General features: G+C 42.2%; 1 protein-coding gene across 3 annotated transcripts in view; it reads left to right on the top strand.

Moving 5' to 3' along the window:
* The window catches only part of TAFA4 (TAFA chemokine like family member 4), a 273,487-nt gene that overhangs the window by 143,785 nt on the left and 107,181 nt on the right, over positions 1 to 22,521 (top strand). For all 3 annotated transcript variants that reach the window (XR_004537412.1, XR_004537411.1, XM_033926732.1), the window contains exon 5: positions 12,397 to 12,552. Coding sequence is in view for 1 of the 3 variants with exons in the window: in XM_033926732.1 (XP_033782623.1) it covers positions 12,397 to 12,552 (156 nt within the window). In the remaining 2 variants the exon portion in view is untranslated. The remainder of the gene's footprint in view (positions 1 to 12,396; positions 12,553 to 22,521) is intronic.

Genomic DNA, 22,521 nt, shown 5'->3' with positions numbered 1-22,521 from the left:
GATCACGCAACATCGCTTGGCCTATCTGTGCTGCAGGGGATTTGATGCGCACAGTAGTCGAATTGTAACTGTTGTGATGGTACGTCGTGTGATACCTATCTTAATATTTTAATCCCTTACTAACTATGTCGAGCAAAATACGAAAGTGGTCGGACGAATATGTACAATATAGATTCACATGTATAACGGAACGTGATGGGAGTCAGCGTCCTAATTGCATGATTTGCAATGCCAAGTTGAGTAATTCTAGTCTAGCTCCGGCAAAACTAAGGGAATAAAGAAGGGTTCGGTGAACACGCATATGAAACTGGTGGGGTTCAGTACCTCCAACAAGATTAACGAACCACTGATCTACACCCTCCCAACCATTGAAGCCCTCCCTAGCCCATCCTCCCCCTAAACGGCCATATACAGACCCAGACCATGCAAGTCTGCTCAGTACTGTCCTTAGTTCTTCAATATTTGCAGCTATTTTCTGATTCTAGATCCCACGCTTTTTTGAACTCTTGTCACCGTTTTCCTCTCCACCACCTCTCTCGGGAGCGCATTCCGTTGTTCTTGAGTCTCCCACCCATCCTTCTGATATTCAGACTGTCTCCAATTTACCTCTACTCTCACTTTGAGTTATATAGATCCACTAAGCTTACGATTGTTTGCATATCCTAATCCTCCCCCCCCCAAAAAAAAAAAAAAAAAATTGTCGATATAAAACTTTCTTCGACAGAACACTTTCTTTTCAAGCAGGTAAATTACAATCTTGGTTAGGTGAAATTGTCTCGAGCCTCAACTTACTGTTCATTTAGGAAATTAGATTCATCTCCTAACTTTTGAGCATATTGCTGAATCTCTGAATTTTAATGAAATTTTTGTATTTTTATGTAATTATTATATTTTTGCACTTTTTAATGTAATTGTATCATTCGCTAATTGTCCATTCTACAATGGACTGGATGAGGGTCACGAGGGTCACGAGTGGTACGAGTGGTACGAGTGGTGTTCCGCAGGGCTCAGTGCTCGGGCCGCTGCTATTTAATATATTCATAAATGATCTAGAAACAGGCACGAAGTGTGAGATAATAAAATTTGCGGACGATACAAAACTCACTCTCCTCCACACATAACTTGATCCTCGGAGACTTAAATCTCCACTTAGAAGATCAATCATCCAAACAAACAACAGATATACTCTCATACCTCAACACTTTATCCTATCAAATTCTCAACCCAGAACCCACACACGAAAAAGGTCATCAACTTGATATAGCAGCTTACTCATCTCCAAATCAAAACACACAAAACATCTACATCTCAAACGGGTCCTGGCACCCTACTCTATGGTCAGACCATTTCAAATATTCATTCACCATAAATTGGGCTCAAAATAACAACAAACCCATCCCAAAGAAAACACTCATCAAATTCAGACCGAAAATCGAACCTCACACATTCTGGAACACAGTCGACCCCGAAATCGACCCCAACAACCCCAAAGAATTCATAAACAGCTGGCGGACCCTCAGTGAATCTACACTAAACGAACTTGCTCCAATAAAAAACAAAAACAAAATAGACAGACCATCTAATAAATGGTTCGACGACGAACTTCTACAACTAAAAAGAAAATGCAGACAATTAGAAAGATCATGGAAAAAACAAAAACACAACCACATCAAAGATGAATGGAAAATCCTAATCAAACAATACAATACCAAACTGAAGGAAAAACGAAAAAACTACTACTCCAAACTCATCAGCACCGAAAAACCAGACACAAGAATACTTTTTGACATCTTAAGAAATCTCACCGATACCAAACCATTTCTCGCCACCCAAGGAAACCAAACTCCCACAGCCACCCAATTAGCGGATCACTTCAAACACAAAATCATCACAACCAGATCCACATTCAACAATTCAAGAATCAACATAGAAGAAATACGAATCAATCCCAAAACAGATGAAGCAATCCCAGCAGACAGGATATGGACAAACTTCCCAAAGATACAATGGTCAGACTTGAACAGGCTTTACAAAAAATACAGCAAATCCTCATGTGACTTGAACAACTGTCCCTCATACTTACTAGCAACAGCTTCCACCAAATTTAAAGCTAGCCTCACACTATGGCTTCAAACAACACTAAGTGAAGGTCATTTCCCACCGGAATTAGGAGAAATCATAATTACACCTATCCTAAAAGATCCCAAAGGTCCTATAGATAATCCTGCAAACTATAGACCAATCGCTTCAATCCCTCTATACATTAAAATAACAGAAGGCCTTGTCGCACAACACCTCTCCAACTACCTTGAAGACCATCACATATTACATCCATCACAATCTGGATTCAGATCCAACCATAGCACAGAAACTCTACTGGTATCACTATTAGACATTGCCCGACAACACCTCAGCAAAGGAAACAAGCTGCTTCTCATTCAACTCGATCTTTCTGCGGCATTCGACCTAGTTGACCATCACACACTACTCCAGATATTAGACGCAATAGGAATCTCAGGTAATGTTCACAAATGGTTCCAAAGCTTCCTCAAAACACGAACATACAAAGTCAAATCAAAAGAGCACATATCCGACCCATGGTCAAACCCATGTGGAGTACCACAAGGATCACCATTATCACCCATATTGTTTAACCTCTTCATAGCATCCCTAGGCATAACCCTAGACGCCCTAAACACAGTATCATTCAGCTACGCAGATGATATAACTATCCTCCTCCCCTTTAATATTCAAGACCCCTTATCCACAAACCACCTGAAAATGATAATGGAAACGGTAGAAAAATGGATGTCAAGTCATAAACTAAAACTGAACTCGGAAAAAACTAAATTCCTACTACTGGAAAGGGAAAAAAAAACCATCTCTCACAGAACTAGAAGTAAATACAATCAAGTACCCAATGCAAAGCACACTCAAAATCCTGGGAATCCTACTAGACAGAAATTGCACAATGCAGTCTCAAATCCACAAAATCATCCAAAGAGCATTCTTCACAATACGTAACCTAAGAAAAATAAGAAAATTCTTCAACAAAGATCAATACAAGATATTAGTACAATCCCTAGTACTGAGTATTGTAGATTACTGTAACAGCCTATACCTATCATGCCCAAATTACATGATAAAACAATTACAGACAGTTCAGAACACAGCCCTCAGAATCATCTACTCACTAGGCAAATATGACCACATCACCAAAGCATACTTAGACTCACACTGGCTACCAATAAAAGCAAGATCCCAGTTCAAATTCTACTGTCTACTATACAAAGTAATACATGGAACAGCACCCAGCTACCTAAACAACAGACTACACCGTAACCTCTCACACAGATTAAGGAGAACCCAGAGCCTATTCACTCACCCCCCTCTCAAAGGAACACGACGAAAGAAACTATATGACAGCCTTTTAGCGACACAGGCAGCAAAGATCGATACTACCATCACCAATCTACTGACCAAATCAATAGACATTAAAGCATTCCGAAAAGAAATCAAAACTCATCTCTTCAAAAAACACTTCCCATCATCATAACCTCACAAAAGTATTAGAAAATACTCTCATGACTACCCAAACACCACCACCAGCAACACCCGAATCCGGACAGTATTATCTCTACTCGTCTAAACAACAGAATCCGGACAATATTATCTCTATTCGCCTAAACAACCTATCACTATCTACTATCTACTACCAATTTATCCTGGAAAAGTCCAGAACAACAATTGTAACTTAACGCATTCTTGATTATATGCACTGCAATGCTACTGGAAATGTCCAGTCTTCTAACTTGTAATCCGCTTAGAACCGCAAGGCACAAGCGGAATAGAAATCACTAATGTAATGTAATGTAATGTAATGTATTTAGTGGAGCTGGGACTAAAGAGGAATGTGAAGAATTGCAAAGGGACTTGAACAAATTGGGGGAATGGGCGGCAACAGAAACCCGAGGTACAACTATACGATGGGAGGGATATTATTGAATGAGAGTAACCAAGAAAGGGACTTGGGGGTAATGGTGGACATGACAATGAAGCCGACGGCACAGTGCGCAACAGCCACTAAGAAAGCAAATAGAATGCTAGGCATAATCAAGAAGGGTATTACAACAAGTACAAAAGAAGTTATCCTGCCATTGTATCGGGCGATGGTGCGCCCGCATCTGGAATACTGCGTCCAATATTGGTCTCCGTACCTTAGGAAGGATATGGCGTTACTCGAGAGGGTTCAGAGGAGAGCGACACGCTTGATAAAAGGGATGGAAAACCTCTCATATGCTGAGAGATTGGAGAAACTGGGTCTCTTTTCCCTGGAGAAGAGGAGACTTAGAGGGGATATGATAGAGACTTATAAGATCATGAAGGGCATAGAGAGAGTAGAGAAGGACAGATTCTTCAAACTTTCGAAAAATAAAAGAACAAGAGGACACTTGGAAAAGTTGAAAGGGGACCGATTTAAAACGAATGCTAGGAAGTTCTTCTTTACCCAACGAGTGGTGGACACCTGGAATGCGCTTCCAGAGGGAGTAATAGGGCAGAGTACAGTACAGGGGTTTAAGAAAGGATTGGACAATTTCCTGCTGGAAAAGGGGATAGAGGGGTATAAATAGAGGATTACTGCACAGGTCCTGGACCTGTTGGGCCGCCGCGTGAGCGGACTGCAGGGCATGATGGACCTCAGGTCTGACCCAGCAGAGGCATTGCTTATGTTCTTATGTTCTTATGACCCTCGTCCTCTCCTCTTTCTCGTCTCCCTCACACCGGCCGCAATTCTTTTCAAAAGTAAAGCGCAGGTTAATGTATTTATACTTTATACGGTACAATATTTTTCTATTAAAGCTTTTGGGTTGTGGAACGAATCGTCTTGAGTTTCCATTATTTCTTATGGGGAAATTCACTTTGATATACGAGTGTTTTGGATTACAAGCTGCTTCTGGAACAAATGCTCGCAAGCCAAGGTTTTACTGTACAATATTTAGTAGAAAAGAGACAAGTATAGAGAAGAAAAATAAGTGGCCAAACAGATTAAGAAAATTACTTAGAGTAAATGTCTGCATGATAAAAATCTAACTTCAGTAATTATCAATTTAATAGTATAAGAAAAAGGTTGCATACTTTTCAGAAATTTACTCAATATATAACACATTAGATGGTATTGATTGCCCTCAGCAATGTAGGTGAGGGCAGGTGATATGGAGGTGCCGACTTCTGTGCAATGAGGGGAAAGGATGGAAGAACAGGGTAACATGAGGAAGGAGTGGAGGTAGGTTAGGATTGGATAAGAGCCAGGGGAAGAGCCTTGAAGTGGGTTGAGTAGGCATTGTTGGATGTGTGGCAGGTGAGGTGTGGGTGGATTAGGGTAGAAGAGGAGCTTTGCCCATCCTGCCCTCCACGCTGCGATTGTTTGGTTTGTTCAGGGGTGGGGGGAGGGGTTTGGAAGATAAGGGTGATGGCTGCAGCTGGTGGGAAGTGAAGGGCTGATTTGGATCCCGAATGTGGTTTTTGGAGGGGTGAGCATAAAATGTGACAGGAAAATTAGGCTTACCCAGCCCGTGTGGGTGGACGGACGCTTAGCATCACCACAGGCCTTCATGGGTATGAAGAGGGAATTATATTGATCCTAATGCTTGTGAAAAATGATAGCTCGGTTTGTCACTGACTAGCTGATGCTCGACAGATGAGATATACTGAGATGGGGAAAGACTGCACTGGAAAAGGTGTTAGTTTGGTAATGTAGGAAGGGTTGTGAAGGGTTTTTTTTTTTAATATTTATGGGTGCGAAATAATTATTGATAGTGTTAAAGCTGCGGCCATGTTGTGCCAGTTTTAGAATCCATGCAGCAGTCGGGTTCTGCATTTAGTTGTGAAGATGGTGTGAGGAAATAGTACGGATGCCAATGTTATGAACATTTGGCATACTGGAGCACAGATGTATTGCTTTTTTTTTTTTTTTGTAAATTTGGTTTTCTAATTATTCTTCAGTTTTCAGTAGTCATAGGATGCTATTTGCAAGACAGATCAAGAGAATTCAATTATTCTACTAAATGTTAATTGTGCTCAAGTGCCATGTGTTGCCGTTAGTGAACCAGGGTAAATGGTGTTAATTCTTACATCATAGCACAACACCATCCCTGCCTCCTCAAACCAATAACTCTAAATAGATACTCATTAAAGATTCAATGAAAGTTAGATCAGGGGTGTCCAATCTTTTGGCTTCCCTGGGCCACATTGGCTGAAAAAAATGTTTCTGGGGCCACGCAAACGCTGCAGCAAGACAGAGGAGGGAGCCGGCAAGATGGTAAACACCCGGGAGCAGCAGAGGAAAACACTGCATCGCCCTCGACTGGGGCCACACAAAATACTTCATGGGGCCGCATGGGGCCCTCGGGCCCCAGGTTGGACACCCCTGCCTTAGATGTTCCTCATTGGCTTCATGGAGAGGTTGTGACGTGCCATGGCACAATCCAGGAGCTAGCGGTCAAACTCAAAATGTACCCAATCCCATGTGCAAAAGCCAACCCCCCCCCCCCCCAAAAAAAAAAAAAACAACCCAACAATAAAGTAAAAACAAACAGACAATCTATAAAATCAAAAAGTCAAATATAAATCTTCATCAGCTTTATAATCTCCCATCGTATAAGCTTCCTCGACACAGATCGTGTTTTATTTGCCTTCCTCAAGAGGAAGAAATCAAACACTTATCGGGTCTGAGAACAGGATCCGTACAAAGATAGCAGCAGCAACGCAAAGGCCATCGGGCATGGGGCACGTCAATGAACATACATATAAGTAGGACGATCGATGTGCCGGTAACATAAGTAGTTTTATAGATAGATATATAGATAGAATAGCATGGCAAACATAATAAAGCAAGCATTGTTCTGGCAAACATCATACAAACATATACATAATAGATTCATAAATTAAAAAAAAAAAAACCCTGATAAAATATCATATGATTCGTTATGGCCTGTGTATGTTTAAATGATTTTTTTTTGTTGTTGCCATTAAAGTGTGGTTCGTTTGAAGACCTGGCCTTTGAACTGCTTGGAGTTTGTGCAGAGTGGACTTCGCTCTGTTTTGCCTTTCTTATGTGCGGAATAGCAGTTAGGTGGATTCTCGGCATTTACATGCCTATGTGCAATTATTGTAAATATTTCCTCATGTAATCGGTGTGAAAAGTTAGAACTCATTTTATCGAATTATCTCATGATATTCAGTGATTTAAGCATGTTCTATCCGCTTTATTGGCCACTGCAGAATCACTAATAATAAAATCCTACCTGCATGCGCACTCATACCTGCATATCTGTAGCTCCTTGGCTGGCAGAGAAATGTTAAAGCGTGCGGCGCATGTGTGCATGACGGTTTACTATATCCAACAGCTGTTACTTTGTGCCGGTTGCCCCCCCAAAAAACCAAAACAAAAAAAAGGTAGGTGGGAGAAGGAGCATGATAAACACACAGGCAGTGGGCAGGGATATAGACAGACAGAAATAGAGGAGGGCAGACGCGAATGAAGAGCGCCAGCGGTTCGTGCCGGTGGGCCAGAAGAGACCAGGAAGCCGGGATGGAGGGAGAGTAGGAACGGCGGTTTGGGAGCCGATATTAGGGAGCAGGGAAGAGGTGCTGCTGGACAGGTGGGAGCAGGGAACGGGTGGTGGTGGACAGCCGAGGAAAGAGAGAGACAAAGAAAAAGACACACACACACATCTATTCTAGCACCTGTTAATGTAACGGGCTTAAAGACTAGTAGAGAATATTTTAAGGACAAGAATTCTAGACGAGTCAGCGATCTACCTGTCTAATATACAGACTGAGATCCTTTGGAAGAGCTGTCTGGCTTTGGGGCAGATCCTGACAATTTCTCTGCGCTGACACTCAATGAGTAGGTCCCTCCTATCTATGCCCTTCTGTTCCTCTGCCAACTCCAGATGCTGTCCTTTCTGTCTTGCTGTGCTGTATGTCCTATGTTGACATGTACTTCTCTCCCCTCTCCGTTTTGTACCAGTTTTTATCCCAGGACAAGCAGGCAGGTATTCTCACTAGTGGGTGATGTCATCCTGTCTTTGTCTTCCCGATTTTAATAATAACTTAATTTTTCTATACCGCCATAATCTTGCGACTTCTAGGCGGTTCACAATGAAGAATAGCTGTACAATCAGGGGTCACTGAGGGTCAGTGATTACAAGGTGCAAGGTGGCTGAAAGGAAAACTATACATAGGTTGCAGTATAAGAATTAACTATTTTACATATTACATTGAAAATAATCGGACACCAGCGAGTAACTGGATACAATTGTGAAGAGGAAATTTTAGCAGACAGGGGATATAGGATACCTAAAGTGAAGAAGAAATTCAGGGTAAGGTGTGGTAGTTAATGTTCTCGGGGAGAAAGTCTGGCTAGTCTTGAAATGTCTACCACTTAGGAAACTAATAAGCGGAATATCAAATTTTAATAAAAACTTGAACCTATGTAACAAAACATCGGATTTCTAGACCGCATAGCCGTGAAAGTTCAATGTGGTTTACAGAAAGTTATTAAAGAAAAAAAAAATCCACACAAATTAAATGAACATTGTGTAGGGAGGATCTAGTTGGCTATGAACCTGGAAAAAAGGAATGTTTTTGTTTTCTAAAATGTAGATATGAATGAGACAAAGATAGAAGTTGTTGAAATCCTTATCTTAGAAAACTGCCTGTAAAGCAAGAGTGTGATCATGGTATTTTTTTGCTTTTACAACCCTTAGCAAATGGAAATATAAAAAGGGCATGAGATCTTCTAGTGTGTTTCATGAAAGGCAATGGAAAATGAGGCAACCAAGTAGGAAGCGGTTTGACCATACGGCCTAATTTGAAGATTATATGGGCCTCCACAGGGAGCCAGTACAGTTCCTGACAAAAAGGAGTTAGGTGATCAAATTTCTTAAAGACATAAATAAGCCTAACTGCGGTATTCTGGATAGTTCTTAATCTAGCAATGTTTTTCTTTGTGCTTACAAGGTAGATGATGATACAATAGCCCAGTTGGCTCAATAATAATGATCTTAATGTGGAGATGTCGAAATAAGGTCGGATAGTTCGCAGTTTCCCCAGTGTGTGGAAGCCCTTTCGGACCACAGCGTCAGCTTGATATTTCATAGATAACCATTGATCTAGAACAGTGGTTCCCAAACCTGTCCTAGGGGACCCCCAGCCAGTCAGGTTTTCAAGATATCCCTAATGAATATGCATGAGAGAGATTTGCATACCTGTCACTTCCATTATTTGCAAATCTCTCTCATGCATATTCATTAGGGATATCTTGAAAACCTGACAGGCTGGGGGTCCCCCAGGACAGGTTTGGGAACCACTGATCTAGAATAACACCTAAACTTTTTGGCAGGGTTCAAGTTTAAAGCCCACCTCTTCGAGAATGCTTTCGACTCCCGACTCTTCTCATCTTGGGTTCTGCATCCCCAACCCTCTCTCATGTTTGTCTGTCCAAGTTAGATTGTAAGCTCTTCTGAACAGGGACTGTCTATATTTAATGTCACAATGTACAGTGCTGTTAAATAGTGGTATTAGTAGTCCTTAAGGAGACTCTAGCCAGTCTGTGAGTTTATAATGAAGACGTTTTCTGATTCTTACTTCATTGGCTGTTGAGCATTTTTTTTCATAGGGCTCTAGTTGATTCCTGATTGAAAACTGGCATACTCAGCTAGGGAAAATGTAATATCTGAACCCCGAGTCTAGGTTTGGCATTTGTGTGATGTGTTGAACAATGATAATTACTTTGCGGTTCCAGTGCCAGGGTTCACCAATCAAGTAGCACAGGTGATACTGCTGTTTTAATTCCTGCTATTTTTTATTTTGCACCAAAGCCAGAGTTCATTTTTTTTTTAATTAGATGATGTTGAAGCCAGACTGAGAACCCATTAATGGATTAAAAACAGTCCTCACTTGTCGCGTGTTTATGTACAGCAGGGTGGTTGCGGCTGAAATACCAGACCAGCTCTTGATTCTTTTCTTTCACTCTGCTTTGTCCAATCACTTGTAATTGTCTTTTTTTTTTGTTTCTATTCCCGGCATCTATTCCTGTCGCAAATGTTTTTGATTTATGGGCCATGCCATGCCATGGCAGTGCTGTGCTCTCCTTCTTCCCTGAAGCCTCAGGGCTCCTGTCTGATCTGATGTCACCAGCACTGCTGACTCCAGGGGGTTTTATGCAATCTCCACAGGGAGATGACCTCCGATGCTCTCGCCAAGGAATTCACTATATTGCATGATTCCCTTCAGCTACGCTTATTCCCCTTTGCACAGGAGAAGGTTAGATTTTGGGGAAGTTTTCAAAGGCTTTTATGCGGGTACACTTGTGTTTAGCTGCCGAAAAGTAGACTTTGGAAAACTTTTCGCACATTCAGCACTTGCAAAAAAAACTTCAGAGGCTCCCATGGAATCTCCCAACCAGGCCATTAATTAATTGACTCCAGCTGCACTCTAATGTGATTTGATTTTGAATTATTCCCTGAAAACTAACTTCCCTTGGAGGTGATGGATTCTCTCTCCTCATATTGTGGACTATGATTTTCGTTACTTATGTGGAATTATTTTATAATTTGATTCATTTGTTTCCTATTTCAATTGTTTATTTCTATTTAATTGTTTAACAAGTTGTAAAAATAGAAATAATAATAATTTAAAAAAACCCCCAAAAAACTACATTTGCAGTTTCATAGTGCGCAGGGGAAAAAAGTTTGGGTGAAAGTTAGTTCAGCTTCGAGAAAATACCCCCAGTGAATTCAATTTGAAGACATTTCATATACTTTACTGCTTGAATTTTGTACCTGCTTCAAGGCTGGTGCAAAGTCCTTGGGTACTTTGGTACCTCTGGCACATGAGCTGGTGAGTTTTCAAAGGGAATCTCAGCCAGGAATTTCCCTTTGAAAATGAGTTCGCAGTGCAAAATACCTATAGATCAGGGGTAGGGAACTCCGGTCCTCGACAACCGTATTCCAGTTGGGTTTTCAGGATTTCCCCAATGAATATGCATGAGATCTATTCGCATGCACTGCTTTCAGTGCATATTCATTGGGGGAAATCCTGAAAACCCGACTGGAATACGGCTCTCGAGGACCGGAGTCCCCTGCCCCTGCTACAGATATACGAGTAGCTTGGTGAATTTGAAAATTACCCTGTCCCTGCTTACTTGGGGCTCCTTTTACAAAGCCGCACTAGGGCCTTAAGGTGTGGAATAGCATGCGCTAAATTGCCGCATACACTAGCCGCTACCGCCTCCTTTTGAACAGGCGGTAGATTTCCGGTAATCTGGTGCGTGCGTTAAAACCGCTAGCATGGCTTTGTAAAAGGAGCCCTTAATGTTTGGAGGTCTATAGATAAAGGTGTTTAGGGGGAGAATTCATCAACAGGCACTAATGATTAGCACATACGAAATGCTTTAAGACCTCCATTGTATTCCTATGGGTGTCTGAGCATTTAGGGGGAAATTCTGTACTCGGCGCCTAAACTTGGGTGGCGGTAGGCGCCATGCCGATGCCTAAGTTAATTGAAAAATGCCATCAGAAATGGCAGTGCTGAAGTGCCTACCGATGTCTAGGCGGGGAGGTGTCAGGTCAAAGGCGCGCCCAGACAATTGAGCGCAGCATGGGGGCGCACGCCGCAGAAAATTACTGTTTTTAGGGCTCTGACGGGGGGCGTGGGGGGGAACCTCCCCACTTTACTTGATAGAGATTGCACTGCGTTTTGGGGGGTTTGGGGGTTGTAACCCCCCACATTTTACTGAAAACTTCACTTTTTCCCTGTTTTTAGGGAAAAAGTTCAGTTTACAGTAAAATGTGGAGGGTTACAACCCCCCAAACCCCCCACAACGCTAGCGCGATCTCTATTAAGTAAACTGGGGGGGCTCCCCAATAAAACCTCCGTCGGAGCCCCTAAAAACTGTAATTTTCTTCAGCGCGCGCCTCCATCTTGCGCTCAGTTGTCGGCGTGCGCCTTTGTCTTTCGTGGGGTTGTCTATGAGCCGCATGGGAGGGGATATTGGTGTGCCTTCAATTCATGCATGTAGCTTATAGAATACTGTCACTAAGTACATAGCATGGAACACTCGGATGCCCATTTACATCTGCTATTGACCTGGTGTGAATGGTCATGTCTCATTTTAGGCACACCCGTGCTGATTTATGCTAGTGTTCTATAAAGGCATCCTGGTACACAGATACCATTTTTAGAATGTGCTCAACACAACGCCATCGGTACACCAAACCGGAGGAGCCCAGTTATAGAATTCCCCCCCCCCCCCAATTAATGGGCTTGCGTGCTCTCCAAACTGGATTTATATCTTTGGGAAATCTAACGCTCATACACTTTTGTTACTAGGCCACCACCAAGTGAAGCAGGGCACGTGCGAAGTTGTGGCCGTGCACCGATGCTGCAACAAGAACCGGATTGAGGAGAGGTCACAGACGGTGAAGTGCTCCTGTTTTCCAGGGCAGGTTGCTGGCACAACCAGGGCTCAGCCCTCCTGTGTGGAAGGTAAGGGGATTCTGCTTAATTTTGGTGTCATTTTAAGCAGGTTTGAGGAACGCTCTTCCTTTGGCGTTAAGGCAGGCTCCTACGTTGATTCAGTTCAGGAAAGGTGTGAAAACAGTCTTATTTGCATGTCAATTTGAGGTTATAAATTTGCCTGAGGTGGGTTCAATTGAATACCTTTTATAGTTGCATGATCTGGGTTTTTTTTATTATCCAGTTTTTCTGATGTTTTTAAGTTAGTTTTTGTGAGTGGTTTTGTAGCTTTTGTTATATTGATTTTGTTATATTGATTTTATGATTTGTCTTGTTTTTTGATTATATATGTACTTTTGAAACCCGCTTAACATTGCTGGATTTGTGGGATATAAACATTTTAAATAAATAATAGCGTCTCCTGAGTTAGTATCCCTGAACCCTCTGCTAGCAACAGAATAATCTCTTATTTACTTTGCCCCAGAAACATCAATTAACTTTTTTTTTTTTTTGTATAATGAATGGAGCACTTAAATGTTACTGTAACTATTCATTTTAATGCATGTTTTTGTTCATTTTCTGTGGTACCTGACAGTCAAACACTTTTGAAGTATCAGTTCTCCAAATTTGCAAGAGTTTAGCTGACAAAGAAATATGTCATGGTATGTTTCTTCCTGTTTCTTTGACATTTCTCTGATATACGGTATAATGAGAAATGTGGCTGTCTCACTTGTCAGTGAAAAAAGGAATAGGTCTTGAAATGTGACATTCACTTCATTGTAAGTTATTTATTGGGATTGAAACCATGCAAAAAAAAAACCAGCTGGTAACTGATCATTAATGGTTTTCTGTAGAAATCAATGTTATCTTCTCTTTTCATGTAGTCATGTTGAAAGATGTCATTTTTCTCGCTTTTTTATTGCTTTCCAGTTTAAATCACTGAGGTCAGATTTTTAGTAGCACAGCCACTGCAAAAAATGGGAACCTGAAAAATGTAGTTATAACTTAAACAGTTGAACTTATCCATTTAAAGCTATACCTAGTGTTTACTGTGGATTAATTTGTTAGTGAATAGGTGATCTGATGAATAGCCAGGATTCGAGGCGCAGTGGATAAAGCTACAGCCTCAGCACCCTGAGGTTGTGGGTTCAAACCCAGGCTGCTCCTTGTGACCCTGGGCAAGTCACTTAATCCCCCCTTTGCCCCAGATACATTAGATAAAGAGTGTGAGCCCACCAGGACAGACAGGGAAAAATGCTTGAATGCCTGAATAAATTCATATAAAACCGTTCTGAGCTAACGGAAAAGAGCATTCTGTTATGCTGGACCTAACTTGTGGAATAAACTGGCAACTGAATTGCAATTGATGGAAAATTACTTGGGTTTTTGTAAGCTATAGAAAATGTGGGTTTTTGGGGTTTTTTTTTTACTGAAAACTTATACCGTGGAATGAACATTGTAACATGGATAGAAAGCTAGGGGTGACAGCTACTTATTGAGGTCTTTTTTTTATTATTTAAGTATTTTAAACAATTTTACAAGTTACACCACTTGTTAATGAAATACAGTGCAAAAGAAAAAAAAATAAAGAAACAATTGTTAGAGGTAAAAGAAGAAAAAAAATTAAGCACTTCCTCAGACCGTAATGTAAGTGGGGGAGAACCATAAATGAAACAAATGGACAATAGCAAAGATGGAGATCTCTGACTATTTCTTTTCCTTTTAAATAGTATCTGTTATCTTCTTGAGGTCCAAAAAAGATCTCGGGTGTTCGGTTTGAAAGAAGACGTATCTCAGGCCTAAATATTTGATAACACAAAAATTGTGTTAATTATACCTCATACAGTATGCTTTTCTAACGTTTGATTTTTACGTGCGTTTATATTTTAATGCTATTTTTCTTGAAGGCCCTTGAGTTTGTGTGAGAAGGTTGGGGGAATAAATTGAAAATAAAAACTGAAGTTAAAATTTACGGTGTAAAAAAAAAAGTAGCCCTCGGCTTCACAATCTCGCCTCATTTCTCAGTGTCAAAAATGTATTTCTGTGAGCTTGGGTGGCGGAGATTAACCCCTCCTTTACAAAGCCGCGCCGGCCACTGCGGTAACAGCGTCTGAGCATCTGAGCTGTTACCACTGCGGCCGGCGCTAAAAACGTTAGCGTGGCTTTGTAAAGTAAACCAGGGATGGAAGCATTCTGCTGAAAATATGGTTTCAGAATGTATTGTTTTTCCATGTGCTCACCAGCTAATATGTATACTCCATGAACATATATCTGGCTATTGATGCTCAGTATGAATTAAGGGGTCCTTTTACTAAGCCGTGTGCTGACTGTAACTAAAATTCTTATCACAGGATGTGCGCAAGATCCTGTAGTGATTTTGGGATTGGCACATGTTACCCATGCACTAAAAAAAAAATAAATTATTTTTTAGCCCTGGGGCGAGTTTTTGAGAGGTAGAGAGTGGGCATGCTAGGGAATGACATGGTGGCTGTTACCCACCGAAAAGGTGGGGTGGGGGATGGAAATAGTGCTCGCTGCGGGTACGGGGACAAGGCAATCCATCGCCCCTTGGAGCGGTGCATGGCCTTGTCTCTGCAGTTAAGGGAGGGAATGTGCGCGGTCACCGATCGTGCATGGCCCCCTCCCACCTTGCTACCTACCGGCCGCATCTATCTCCCTCCATCCCTCTTACCTTCGTGGCACGTTAGTGTAATTTGTGCATGCCGCTGGAGCCTGCCTGAAGTCGCATGCGGCTGTGGGCGGAAGCTTCTCCTCTGAAAGGGTGTAAGGCGATTAACTTAGACATGCAAAAAATAAAGTCTAAATTTCCAAGCAATTATCTCCTAAATGGAGGAGGAGCTTGCTTCCAATGTACCGCCAATAACAGTCGACTGGCAGTAAAGACATAACAAGCAAGCTTATAGGACTAATTAGGGAGCCACAGCTAAGGGTAAATGGAAATGAGCACCACCCATAGATTTTGGAATTTTCCTACACAACATCTCGGATAACATTGCAAAAACCATATCCCAGTAAGGAATAATTTTGGGGCACTCCACCCCCCCCCCCAAATATGTAGAAAAGGACCCTTGTTAGCTACAATGTCTCCAACATAAGTCAGAAACCTGAGGGTGCATTGGAGTAAGGTACCACTGGTAGAGCATCTTGTATCTGTTTTCCACCAAGGAGCTCGCTATAGAAGTACGTAGTAAACGAGGAAACAATTTATCCCATTGGATTACCAATGGGGCAGATTGCAAAAGACTCTCCCAGCATGTTATAAATTTAATAGGGGGGGGGGCATTTTGTTGAATAAAAGCCTTATAAAAGCGTGAAACACACCCCCTACCACTACTATCCATGAGCGCCCATTCCAATGGGTTTTAAGGCAATTGAAATTCCCCCAAGTTCCTTAAGACTCAAAGTCCAATATCTCTCTATCAAAACTGATCAACTGCACATAAGCCATCAGAGGCTCCTCTGATAAGTTCTGAGCTGAATAGGCCTTCATCGTTTTATATTCGCTTTACCAGGCCCCCAGCTCCACAGCCTTCAGAGATCCACAGCCTTCAGAGATCCCCCCCCTAGCAGGGTCCGAGACTAGCAAAATATGCAAGGAAGCCGATCAAAAATGGAGATAGACAGAGACCCAGCCTGCAGTTAGTGGAAAAGTCAGGTTGGAGGACTTTTGCTGCTCTGAAGTATTTTACAGAGGGTCAGAAGACCAAATGATAGGGATCACGTGCCAGTTCCTCAATAGCATTGAAGTCCCACTGCACATGCAGAACGTCTGCCATGAATGACATTGACACTGGAGAAAGCTTCCTTTTTGATTTCCACTTCCATCTTTTATTTTACTGGATTCTTTTTGATTTAACGCTTTTAAAGTTCAGTGGGAAAGACCTCTGCGAAGTTCATAGCATCTTCTCATTTTGCTTCTTTATCAGTAGCAGCTAGAAATATATATTAATGGCACTAAGAGGTCGCATTATTAATCTGCATTAAAACTGGCTATTAGCCTTCGTTAACAGTTGATGCTAACGCAGGCATTAACTGCAATTTAAACACTTGGGCGTTCGATATTCAGCCAGCAGTGCTAAGCCTGAAATTCAATGCTGGGCCATGTCTAGACTCCAGTATTGAATTTCTGGGTACGATATTCAGCACTTAACCCCCCAATGGGTCACACAAAGATAAGACCAACGTGTATGTGTTCCTACTTAGGAGGCTGCCGTTGCCCCGGCCAGTTAAAGTCCTGAATATTGTAGCCAGCACTGGAGCCTTAGGCCGGGACTCAGCAGCGCCTTCAGTGGCCACCAACAAAAAAGAACACCAGCGTGCGACCTGGGATGGAGTCGCCCTGCAGGATTTTTAAGGAACCCAAACAAATCACCAACACAGAGGTTTGAATGTCAAATAAAGAAAATTTGCTGTGCAAAATAAAGTCAGAATGGCAAACAAACAAACTGGTTCCGCGTTCAGTGTAGCACAGCAATGCTCAAACCAAAGAAACACACAAAAAAGGCAGAGGTAAAAACCCTGTCAGCATTCAGGATCTCTCTTCCTCTCTATGAACCAGTCCTGCCTGTGATATTCTTTCACAGGGCGGCTTGTATCTCAGACTTCTTTCTCCCCAAGTCTGCTCCACAGCAGAGCTCAGGGAAATGCAGTCCACAGTAATCAAAACACAGGGTCTGTAGAATATGCTTTTTTACTCCATCATTCTTAATGAAAAAACCCAAAACTTAAAGCCTCCAGCCTAAAATATATCTGGGCACTGAGAAGTGCTATAAGTTTGCCTTTCCACAAGCACAAAACAGCTTTCAAAAATCCCTCCCGGATATAAGCAAACTTCTCCCCCCACTCACTCTTAGCTCTTCTCAAAGTGCACAGTTCAGAAGGTCCTTGCAAAATGACTGGGAGCAGTAAAAAGAACCCAGCCACAAAAATAAGAACTAATACTCAGTCCTGTGCTCAATCTGAGCTGATCACCAATCCCACATCCATTGGTTCTGGAAACTCACACAGCTCCTCAGCAGGCAGCTCTCCTTGTAGTTCCATTGGAGTTTCTTCATCATCTACTGATACTTCTGGAGGGGTTCCAGCTTCCTCCACCTCCATGGGTTCACAGCTATTACTCCTGCTTGAGCCAAGGAGGTCCACTTGGGGGAGAGCCCTCAGCTTCCTCCCTATCCTGCCTCCCAGTTTGTTCAGGACTGCTGGCCTTTCTAGGGGAGGGACACGCCCTGATCTACCTGAGTCAGCAGGGATCTGTTCTTCTCTTTGGCTCCCCCGGTGGTGGCCTAGATAATAGGACCTTGGCTGGCTTTCAGGTCTGACTTTTTCATGGCTTCCCTGGGTCCTAGTTCTGCTGTGTTCCTGAGACTTGTGAGGGATTTTCCCAACCCCTGACTCTGGATTGTTAGCAAGCTCAGAGAAATCCACATAGTGATGGGGCCGGGCCCTGGGCATCCCCTTTCTGGGTTTCCTATCCCCTTTCCTCCCGGCATCCACAGGGACCTTGGCAGGCACGGAGCCTGACTAGTCACAATATCGACCCAGCCTCACTTTACTAACACTCCCTTTTAACTCCTCTTTCAGAAATGTAGATTATGTGTTAAGTGTACATTGCTATTGCATATAGCTTACACCTCCAACTCAACTGGAAAGAAATAATGAACATAACATACGAATTGCCGCTGCTGGGTCAGACCGGTGGTCCATTGTGCCCAGCAGTCCACTCATGTGGCGGCCCTCTGGTCGAAGACCAATACCCTAACTGAGGCTAGCCCTACCTGCGTACTTTCTGGTTCAGCAGGAACTTATCTAACTTTGTCTTGAATCCCTAGAGGGTGTTCTCCCCTATGACAGACTCCGGAAGAGCATTCCAGTTTTCTACTACTCTCTGGGTAAAAAAAAACTTTGTTCCTACGGAATCTATCCCTTTTCAATTTTAGAGAGTGCCCTCTCGTTCTCCCTACCTTGGTTAAATCAAACTGATGAAACTCGCTGTCCTAAAACTGGCTGTATTTAACCTTGGCATGCTTCTCACTCAAAATTTATTTACTTATTTGCATTTATTACCTGTCTAATAACTAAGGGCCCTCTTACTATGCTGTGTTTTGTACTAACTGGGGGATGCACTAAAGTCAGCGATTGTCGCTAAACCTGCTTTCATAGCTTTAGCGACGATCGCTGTTCATGACCCGATGCACAAACGGCCCACCGTGTATTTTTTCCCTCGAGTGCCCATTTTCGGATCTGGCCATGCAAATTAGTTAACCCCCCATGCAAAATAGCCAAGCGATTGATGCACTAACAATGCTTGGCTATTTTGCATGGGGTTTTAGCGATCGTACAAACCTATTGCTCTAGATCTGTTGGTAACTGGAGGTTTTTTTTTCCTTTTTTTTCAATGGCACAGATATTTTGTGTATGTGTGTGTGTTGGGGGGGACGTTCATTGGCAGGTGGAAGTGGAGAGCAAGAGAAGGAGTTGGAGAATATGTGTGGGGCTACGCTGTGGTTGAGGTGTATACGGGTAGAGTGGGGATGTCTGAATGAGAGGAAGAAAGTGTAGTAATTGTAGGGATGAGAAAAGGGTGGGGGACAAGAGGGATGGTGAGGTGGTAGGGTGTTAAGTGGTTTGGGATGGGGAAGGTCAGAAGAAGCAAGAGGAATTGGTATACGGGGGTCATCGGGGAGATGGAATCAGAAGTAAGTGAGAATTGTCTTGGATATGATGGAGCAAGGCAGATCAGTGCGGTCTGTTAAATAGTGGTGGCAAGTCTCATAAGTAGAAAAGGAAAGTAAATTGTTAATGTAAACTCACCAGGAAGATTGCATGCACGAAGGGCAGGGCCTTGAGAGTGCTACAGGATGGTAGGGTTAAAAAGGGTAAACATTTTCACTACCTATCTTATTTATTTAGTTTTTATTTATTGTATTTTTAATGCATCATTTTTGTAAACCGCTTAGAAACCTCACAGTTATTAGCGGTTTGTAAGAATTAAATTAAATTAAAACAGAACGAATGAAGGGAGCTAAAATGAACCTTTAAATTACTGCTCATTGTGGCAGGAAGAGGGACTTTAGCAGGGAACGAGTTGTCATGGGCTAGTGAGGAACCTGGTTTGGTGGAGATCTTGTCAGTCAATTTATCGAAGAGAGACAAAATATGTATGTTTAGGTCTAGGCCCCACCAAAACAGAATGGTGATAATTGGTGCTAATTTGCAGATATGTGTGTAACTGACTTTAGACGGTATTCTATAAATTGAGCGTACAAAATCCATAGCGCATAACTGCGAGGGGGTGTGGACCAGAGAAGGGCATAGGTAGGTCAGGAGCATGCTCAGCACTTATGTGCACAAGTTATAAATTACTACCGTGTTACCCCGAAAATAATCCCTAGCATGATTTTCGGGGTAGGTCTTAATATAAGCCCTACCCCCGAAAATAAGCCCTAGTCACCTGCAGCGCTCTCCCCACCACCCCGACCTATCTCTCCCTCCCATCTGAACCGCAAGACTAAATGTACCTTTTAACAAACCGGCAGCGTCGGCCGCAATGTGGACAGGCTCCTTCGCGGCCTGGGCCGTTCCTCTGCCGCATCACTGATGACATCATCAGCAACGTGGCAGAGGAATGGCTCAGGCCGCGAAGGAGCCTGTCCACATTGCTGCTGACGCTGCCGGTTTGTTATAAGGTACATTTAGTCTCGCTGTTCGGCTGGGGGGGGATAAACAGATGCTACACAGGGGATGGGACGAAGGGAGGGATAGAAAGATACTGCACAAGGGGATGGGTGAGGGGAGGAAACATGCTGCACATGTGGGGGAGAGGAAGGGAGAGATGATCATTGTACACGGGAAAAAAATAAGACATCCCCAAAAATAAGATCTAGTGCCTTTTTTGGCCCCAAAATTAATGAGACACTGTCTTATTTTGGGGGAAACACGGTAGCAGTTATGTGCCTAATTGAAGAAATTAGGTGCAACCATCTACACCATCATTGATCAACTTAAACATTGCGCCTAACATTTGGCATATAACTGTGAACATAACACACACATATAATGGCAATTATGCATAATTGTTGATATAGAATTTGCACTTAGCATGCATCATTCTAGCAGCTAACTTCAGGTGACCCATAGAGAATTTCCTCTAATTTGTAAATGCACAATGGTGTAATGAGGGGGGGGAGATTGCCCCAGGTGCTGTCATGGCGGGGGTGACGGCACCTCTCCTCCTCTGCCCATCCCACCTACCTCTTCAGGTGATCATGGGACCAGGAAGTGATCTCAGAGGGAGAGCTGGGGTGCACGGCAGGTGCCAGGTCACCTCCTTCCCTCACTACACTGCTGTACACACGTATGCAGTCCCATTTGGCATTTGTGGGGGATAAGAAACAATATTGGATGGTATGGAATACAGTAATACATTTTCCAAAAACCCTTTACTGCTTATAAAACACGTTTTGTACAGGAAAAAAAGTTATAAAATTACACTTGTATAGTCTTTAAAGCACATGGTCTAGAAATATGCAAGGAACAGGTTGTATGCTTACGATTCTGGAGATAAATTCACTGCTGATGAAATCTCTCTGAAACCTTAGTGCTCCCAACAGCCTATAATTTTTGGACAGGTTGACTGACTGTAGCTTCCCCTTGTAGCCGTGTTCTCCAAAATTAGTCTTTCTACTTTAGCATCTTACCTGCCGGAGAAGCAAGGAACTGGCCTTCCTACCACCAGCTGCAAACATCTGATCTCTTGGTCTCAGCATTAACCAATATTGATGGCAAGCCCGAATCCTGAGCACCATACAATTTCCATCAGTGAACATTTTGTTATGCTCTGTCTTGTTCCGCAGCTGATCTCAGTAACTGAAGCATGCATTTTGACTTTCATCTGACTCATCGTTCATATTGTAAATGACATCGACATCTATCTTGCTGGTACTGCTGCCAATGGAATTATAGATCTTTTTATATAACCCTGCCTTCATGTGCAATATTTTTTCATTCTTATAGAAAGAAAGACAAAATGTCCTTTTCCTTCCTAGGTGTTGCCTTGCCAAAATTTATCCTTGCCATTCTTGAAAGTTTATCTTTGCCCGGCTGCACATCACTCCACCCACAAACCTTAGTACAATATCCACCTTCGGATCTTTTAAAATGGGACTAAAAACCATCTTCAAGCTTCAAGTTTATTGTATATTTGATTAATTGCTTACTCAAATTTCTAAGCGATGAACATATCATTAAAATTACAAACAATTAAGGGGGCAGCGAAACAGGCAGAAACTAAAACGTATGTAACATGTTAAAGACCAACAATACAAACATGTAAAAACGAGAGAAAAGGATGGGTAGAAAAATACAATTATGGAAAAAAACATTGAACCTTAAAGAGGTTATGGAAATGAAATGAAACTCCTAGTTGAGTTTAAGTATCAAAAGCATCTTTGAAAAGAAAGCTTTTGAGTTTGCTCTTAAATTTATCTAAATTTATTTCTTCTCTTAAGTAAATGGGGAGGGAGTTCAATGTTTGAGGAGCTGTAACAGAAAAAATAAAATGCCGACGTGTATTAATAATTTTAAGTGAGGGAATAACTAATAAATGTTGATCAATAGACCTCAGTAATCTGGTTGGGGTATAGGAATCAATGATTTGTAAATAAAAGCCAGAGTTTTATATGAGACTTGAAGGTAAGAAGACTTAATTTATACTGTATACAATGTGTGATTGGGAGCCAGTGTGCTTTCTTAATAAGGGGAGTGACATGATAAAATTTCTTGGCTTTCATTATAAGTTTAATTGAGGCATTTTGAATGATCTGTAAACGTCTAATTTCATTTTGGGCTATTCCCTTGAGTAGGGCATCCCAATAATCGATTTTTTAAATAACCAAGGAGTGAATTAGAATGTTAAGAGATTTTGGACATAGAAATTTAGATACTGAACGGATATGACGAAGTCTGTAAAAGGTGGATTTA

The sequence above is a fragment of the Geotrypetes seraphini genome, chromosome 17 (assembly GCF_902459505.1).
Source record: "Geotrypetes seraphini chromosome 17, aGeoSer1.1, whole genome shotgun sequence".
Lineage (NCBI taxonomy): Eukaryota > Metazoa > Chordata > Amphibia > Gymnophiona > Dermophiidae > Geotrypetes > Geotrypetes seraphini.
This window is presented reverse-complemented; position numbering and strand designations above follow the sequence as displayed.